Source organism: Salvelinus alpinus, chromosome 23 (assembly GCF_045679555.1).
Source record: "Salvelinus alpinus chromosome 23, SLU_Salpinus.1, whole genome shotgun sequence".
Lineage (NCBI taxonomy): Eukaryota > Metazoa > Chordata > Actinopteri > Salmoniformes > Salmonidae > Salvelinus > Salvelinus alpinus.
This window is the reverse complement of record NC_092108.1, coordinates 2,181,990-2,189,489: the sequence shown is the minus strand read 5'-3', so window position 1 is coordinate 2,189,489 and position 7,500 is coordinate 2,181,990. Positions and strand designations below refer to the sequence as shown.

Below are 7,500 nucleotides of genomic sequence, written 5' to 3'. Positions count from 1 at the left end.
GAACGTTCTGAAGTCCATTATACAAAGACATCCATTTTATAGCTGCGCACATACTGCCACACAAACAGTAGGTATCCTACGCACATACTGCCACACAAACAGTAGGTATCCTACACACATACTGCCACACAAACAGTAGGTATCCTACGCACATACTGCCACACAAACAGTAGGTATCCTACACACATACTGCCACACAAACAGTAGGTATCCTACGCACATACTGCCACACAAACAGTAGGTATCCTACGCACATACTGCCACACAAACAGTAGGTATCCTACGCACATACTGCCACACAAACAGTAGGTATCCTACGCACATACTGCCACACAAACAGTAGGTATCCTACGCACATACTTCCACACAAACAGTAGGTATCCTACGCACATACTGCCACACAAACAGTAGGTATCCTACACACATACTGCCACACAAACAGTAGGTATCCTACGCACATACTTCCACACAAACAGTAGGTATCCTACGCACATACTGCCACACAAACAGTAGGTATCCTACGCACATACTGCCACACAAACAGTAGGTATCCTACGCACATACTGCCACACAAACAGTAGGTATCCTACGCACATACTTCCACACAAACAGTAGGTATCCTACGCACATACTGCCACACAAACAGTAGGTATCCTACACACATACTGCCACACAAACAGTAGGTATCCTACGCACATACTTCCACACAAACAGTAGGTATCCTACGCACATACTTCCACACAAACAGTAGGTATCCTACGCACATACTTCCACACAAACAGTAGGTATCCTACGCACATACTTCCACACAAACAGTAGGTATCCTACGCACATACTGCCACACAAACAGTAGGTATCCTACGCACATACTTCCACACAAACAGTAGGTATCCTACGCACATACTTCCACACAAACAGTAGGTATCCTACACACATACTGCCACACAAACAGTAGGTATCCTACGCACATACTTCCACACAAACAGTAGGTATCCTACGCACATACTTCCACACAAACAGTAGGTATCCTACGCACATACTTCCACACAAACAGTAGGTATCCTACGCACATACTTCCACACAAACAGTAGGTATCCTACGCACATACTGCCACACAAACAGTAGGTATCCTACGCACATACTTCCACACAAACAGTAGGTATCCTACGCACATACTTCCACACAAACAGTAGGTATCCTACGCACATACTGCCACACAAACAGTAGGTATCCTACACACATACTGCCACACAAACAGTAGGTATCCTACGCACATACTTCCACACAAACAGTAGGTATCCTACGCACATACTGCCACACAAACAGTAGGTATCCTACGCACATACTGCCACACAAACAGTAGGTATCCTACGCACATACTGCCACACAAACAGTAGGTATCCTACGCACATACTTCCACACAAACAGTAGGTATCCTACGCACATACTGCCACACAAACAGTAGGTATCCTACACACATACTGCCACACAAACAGTAGGTATCCTACGCACATACTTCCACACAAACAGTAGGTATCCTACGCACATACTTCCACACAAACAGTAGGTATCCTACGCACATACTTCCACACAAACAGTAGGTATCCTACGCACATACTTCCACACAAACAGTAGGTATCCTACGCACATACTGCCACACAAACAGTAGGTATCCTACGCACATACTTCCACACCAACAGTAGGTATCCTACGCACATACTTCCACACAAACAGTAGGTATCCTACGCACATACTTCCACACAAACAGTAGGTATCCTACGCACATACTTCCACACAAACAGTAGGTATCCTACGCACATACTTCCACACAAACAGTAGGTATCCTACGCACATACTTCCACACAAACAGTAGGTATCCTACGCACATACTTCCACACAAACAGTAGGTATCCTACGCACATACTGCCACACAAACAGTAGGTATCCTACGCACATACTTCCACACAAACAGTAGGTATCCTACGCACATACTGCCACACAAACAGTAGGTATCCTACGCACATACTGCCACACAAACAGTAGGTGAGTTTTATCCAAAACGTGTAAAAAGTCAAGGGGTCTGAATACTTTCTGGATACTTTCTGAATACTCTCTGAATACTTTCTGAATACTTTCTGAATACTTTCTGGATACTTTCTGAATGCTTTCTGAATACTCTCTGAATACTTTCTGAATACTTTCTGGATACTTTCTGAATACTTTCTGGATACTTTCTGGATACTTTCTGAATGCTTTCTGAATACTTTCTGAATACTTTCTGAATACTTTCTGGATACTTTCTGGATACTTTCTGGATACTTTCTGAATACTTTCTGGATACTTTCTGAATACTTTCTGGATACTTTCTGAATACTTTCTGGATACTTTCTGGATACTTTCTGGATACTTTCTGAATACTTTCTGAATACTTTCTGAATACTTTCTGGATACTTTCTGGATACTTTCTGAATACTTTCTGAATACTTTCTGGATACTTTCTGAATACTTTCTGGATACTTTCTGAATACTTTCTGGATACTTTCTGAATACTTTCTGAATACTTTCTGGATACTTTCTGAATACTTTCTGGATACTTTCTGAATACGCTGTGAACACAGAGGAATTTGAAGCACTAGAACCGTTCCACTACGGCCCCGTCGATGTGAACGGCTGGCGTGTTCTGCCCTCTGTTTCCTGTTGTCCACCATCAGCTCCTTTGTCTTGCTGACATCGAGGGAGAAGTTGTACACACTGCCAGGTCTCTGACCTCTTCTCTATAGGCTGTCTCATCATCGTCAAGGGTCAGGCCTAACACCGTCATCAGCAAACTTAACGATGGTGTTGAAGTCTTGCGAGGATGAACAGGGAGTACAGGAAGGGACTAAGCACGCACCCCTTATTGTTTAATAGTCACATGTACAGGGTTACAGGGTACTGTGTTTAATAGTCACATGGGTACAGTCCATAGGGGGGGCAGCAGGGGGCAGCAGGTAGCTGTCTAGAAGGGGCTATTCAGCAGCCTGATGGTCTGAGGGTAGAAACTATTGGCCAGTTCCAGTTTTTGCCATGATGCTCCCGTACTGCCCCCGTCTGAGTGATTGAAGCTGGGAGAACAGGGCTGGGGTCCATGATGATGTTCTTGGCCTTCCTGCGACACCTGGTGTTGTAGGGGTCCTGTAGGGCAGGCAAGTGAGCACCCAATGATGCGTTCAGCTGCACGTATTACTGTCTGAAGAACCTTGCGGTCAGCAGCGGTGGAGTTGCCATACCAGGCTGTGATGTAGCCTGACAGAATGCTCTCGATGGTGCTCCTGTAGAACACTGTGAGAGCCCTCTGGGACAGGACGGATTTCCTTGGAGCATTCTGAGGTTGAAGAGTTGCTGTCGTGCCTTCTTCACCACAGTGTTCATGTGGTTAGACCATTTCAGCTTCTCTGGGATGTGTACGCCAAGGAATTTAAGTTATTGACCGTCTTCACGGCGGCCCCGTTGATGAGAATGGTGTCCAGCCTGGTTCCTCATGAAGTCCACAATCAGCTCCTTTGTTTTGCTAACGAGGGAGAGGTTGTTTACCTGGCACGACGCCGTCAGAGTGCCTGTAGGTTGTCTCGTCATTGTTGGTAATCAGGTCTTGTCGTGTCATCAGCGAACTTGATGATGGAATTGGTACTGTGTGGGGCCAGTCAGTCGTGGATATACAGGGAGAACAGGAGGGGACTGAGGACGCACCCTTGTGGGGCCCCCGTGTTGAGAATCAGTGTCGAGGAGGTAATGTTGTCTACCTTCACCTGTGGTCGGCCTGTCAGGAAGTCCAGGACCCAGTTGCATAGGGAGGAGTTCAGACCCAGTGAGCTTTGTAATGAGCTTATAGGACACTATGGTATTGAAGGCCGAGATGTAGTCAATGAACAGCATCCTCACATATGCGTTCCTTTTGTCCAGTTCCTTTTGTCCATATGCGTTCCTTTTGTCCAGTTCCTTTTGTCCAGTTCCTTTTGTCCAGTTCCTTTTGTCCAGTTCCTTTTGTCCAGTTCCTTTTGTCCAGTTCCTTTTGTCCAGTTCCTTTTGTCCAGTTCCTTTTGTCCAGTTCCTTTTGTCCATATGCGTTCCTTTTGTCCAGTTCCTTTTGTCCAGTTCCTTTTGTCCAGTTCCTTTTGTCCAGTTCCTTTTGTCCAGTTCCTTTTGTCCATATGCGTTCCTTTTGTCCAGTTCCTTTTGTCCAGTTCCTTTTGTCCAGTTCCTTTTGTCCAGTTCCTTTTGTCCAGTTCCTTTTGTCCAGTTCCTTTTGTCCAGTTCCTTTTGTCCAGTTCCTTTTGTCCAGTTCCTTTTGTCCATATGCGTTCCTTTTGACATGGCGATTGCGTTGTCGTGGATCTGTCAGGGTGGTAGGCGAATTGAAGAGGGTCAAGTGTGTTGAGGAGTTGATATTGTCTTTGACTTGATGAGACCTGGATCAGAACCAATATGACAGGACTTCTTATTGAACTGATGAGACCTGGATCAGAACCAATATGACAGGACTTCTTATTGAACTGATGGAGAAGTGGATCAGAACCAATATGACAGGACTTCTTATTGAACTGATGGAGACCTGGATCAGAACCAATATGACAGGACTTCTTATTGAACTGATGGAGAAGTGGATCAGAACCAACATGACAGGACTTCTTATTGAACTGATGGAGAAGTGGAGCGGCTATCCGTATCTTTTCAGACGATTCGGATACGATAACCCTGCCTGGGCGAAATACAGACTTCTCACAACAATGCTCAGCCTCATACATAAAGATAAACACTTCATACTGTGCATGTGGCTGTTAAACACCCCGATCTGAAGGATGTTAACAGTTGTCCTGTGGTTTTAGATATCAGGTTTGGTTTCCCTTCTTGACGAAGCCACCCTGTCTATGATGGTTGTTTCTCCCTGCAGCCCAACAGGAGGACGATGAGTTCGTGTGTCAGATCGTCTATGTGTTCTACCAGATGGTTTTCCACCAGGCCACCAGGGAGGTCATCATTAAAGAGACACGTATCCTTCCTACCCACAATGCACTGCTTCTTACGTTTAAAACATCTTGATGCATAGTCCATTTTGTTGTTGTATTTTGACCGGTTAATACTTGAGTAAAGCGTGAAATATAATTTTTCAGTTATAACTATTAAAGTCCATTATTCTCTGAATGCTCTTCCTCATCCTCCTCCTCCTCCTCCTATGGAAAACCACATCATTACTGTACGTTGGGTGTTTGGGCCTTGAACCAGGGGACCTCAGACTTCCCAGAGTTGTAACCCTTAACCCTCATCTCAGAGGCTCCGGCGTACCTTATCGACCTGATGCACGACAAGAATGCTGAGATACGCAAGGTCTGTGACAACACTCTGGACATAATCGCTGTAAGTAACATACTATTACTGAGTTAAACCCTATAACAGAGGTAGAAACACATGCCACTACAGGAGCTGAGGGGTATCCTCCTGTGTGTACCCCGGTCTCTGAGGGGTATCCTCCTGTGTGTACCTCTGTCTCTGAGGGGTATCCTCCCGTGTGTACCCCAGTCTCTCTGAGGGGTATCCTCCTGTGTGTACCCCGGTCTCTCTGAGGGGTATCCTCCTGTGTGTACCCCGGTCTCTCTGAGGGGTATCCTCCTGTGTGTACCCCAGTCTCTGAGGGGTATCCTCCTGTGTGTACCCCAGTCTCTGAGGGGTATCCTCCTGTGTGTACCCCAGTCTCTCTGAGGGGTATCCTCCTGTGTGTACCCCAGTCTCTCTGAGGGGTATCCTCCTGTGTGTACCCCAGTCTCTCTGAGGGGTATCCTCCTGTGTGTACCCCAGTCTCTCTGAGGGGTATCCTCCTGTGTGTAGCCCAGTCTCTCTGAGGGGTATCCTCCTGTGTGTACCCCAGTCTCTGAGGGGTATCCTCCTGTGTGTAGCCCAGTCTCTCTGAGGGGTATCCTCCTGTGTGTAGCCCAGTCTCTCTGAGGGGTATCCTCCTGTGTGTAGCCCAGTCTCTGAGGGGTATCCTCCTGTGTGTACCCCAGTCTCTGAGGGGTATCCTCCTGTGTGTACCCCAGTCTCTGAGGGGTATCCTCCTGTGTGTAGCCCAGTCTCTCTGAGGGGTATCCTCCTGTGTGTACCCCAGTCTCTCTGAGGGGTATCCTCCTGTGTGTAGCCCAGTCTCTCTGAGGGGTATCCTCCTGTGTGTACCCCAGTCTCTGAGGGGTATCCTCCTGTGTGTACCCCAGTCTCTGAGGGGTATCCTCCTGTGTGTACCCCAGTCTCTCTGAGGGGTATCCTCCTGTGTGTAGAACAAAGATAACCCTGAAGGAGCTGCAAAGCTCCACAGTGGAGATTGGAGTGTCTGTCCATAGGACCACTTTAAGTTGTACACTCCACAGTGATGGGCTTTACGGAAGAGTGGCCAGAAAAAAAGCCATTGCTTAAAGAAAAAAATAAGCAAACACGTTTGGTGTTCGCCAAAAAGCATGTGGGAGACTCCCCAAACATAGGGAAGAAGGTACTCTGGTCAGATGAGACTAAAATTGAGCTTTTTGGCCATCAAGGAAAACGCTATGTCTGGCGCAAACCCAACACCTCTCATCACCCCGAGAACATCATCCCCACAGTGAAGCATGGTGGTGGCAGCATCATGCTGTGGGGATGTTTTTCATTGGCAAGGACTGGGAAAGTGGTCAGAATTGAAGGAATGATGGATGGCGCAAAATACAGGGAAATTCTTTGAAGGTAGGCCTTGAAATACATCCACAGGTACACCTCCAATTGACTCAAATGATGTCAATTAGCCTATGAGAAGCTTCTAAAGCTATGACATAATTTTCTGGAATTTTCCAAGCTGTTTAAAGGCACAGTCAACTTAGTGTATGTAAACTTCTGACCCACTGGAATTGTGATACAGTGAATTATAAGTTAAATAATCTGTCTAAAACTATAGTTTGTGAACAAGAAATTTGTGGAGTGGTTGAAAACGAGTTTTAATGACTCCAACCTAAGTGTATGTAAACTTCCGACTTCAACTGTATAATTATTTTTTAACTCTGCTTCATTGGGAAGGGCTTGTAAGTAAGCATTTCACTGTGAAGTCGACACCCGTTGTATTCAGCGCATGTGACAATTAAAATGAAACTAGATTTGAAGGGAGTTGTGTGAGAGTCAGTTGACCACCACAGTTACATAATAATTTAGTGAACTCCATAACTCACCACACACATTTCTCCCTCCCTCTCTCTCTCCCCTTCCCTCCCTCTACCTCCCCCTCCAACACCCTTCTCCCTCCCTCTCCCCCTCCCTCCATCCCCCTCTCCTCCCTCTCTCTCTCTCTCTCTCTCTCTCTCTCTCTCTCTCTCTCTCTCTCTCTCTCTCTCTCTCTCTCTCTCTCTCTCTCTCTCTCTCTCTCTCTCTCTCTCTCTCCCTGTCCCTGCCTCTCCCCTCTCCTCCCTCCCTCCCTCCCTCCCTCCCTCCATCTCTCTCTCTCTCTCTCTCCCC

At 46.5% G+C, this 7,500-nt stretch overlaps 1 protein-coding gene across 2 annotated transcripts in view; it reads left to right on the top strand.

The window, feature by feature from the left end:
- The window catches only part of LOC139550053 (kinesin-associated protein 3-like), a 73,091-nt gene that overhangs the window by 62,182 nt on the left and 3,409 nt on the right, over positions 1–7,500 (top strand). For both annotated transcript variants that reach the window (XM_071360637.1, XM_071360636.1), the window contains exons 16-17: positions 4,931–5,029; positions 5,309–5,394. In XM_071360637.1, the coding sequence (XP_071216738.1) occupies positions 4,931–5,029; positions 5,309–5,394 (185 nt within the window). The remainder of the gene's footprint in view (positions 1–4,930; positions 5,030–5,308; positions 5,395–7,500) is intronic.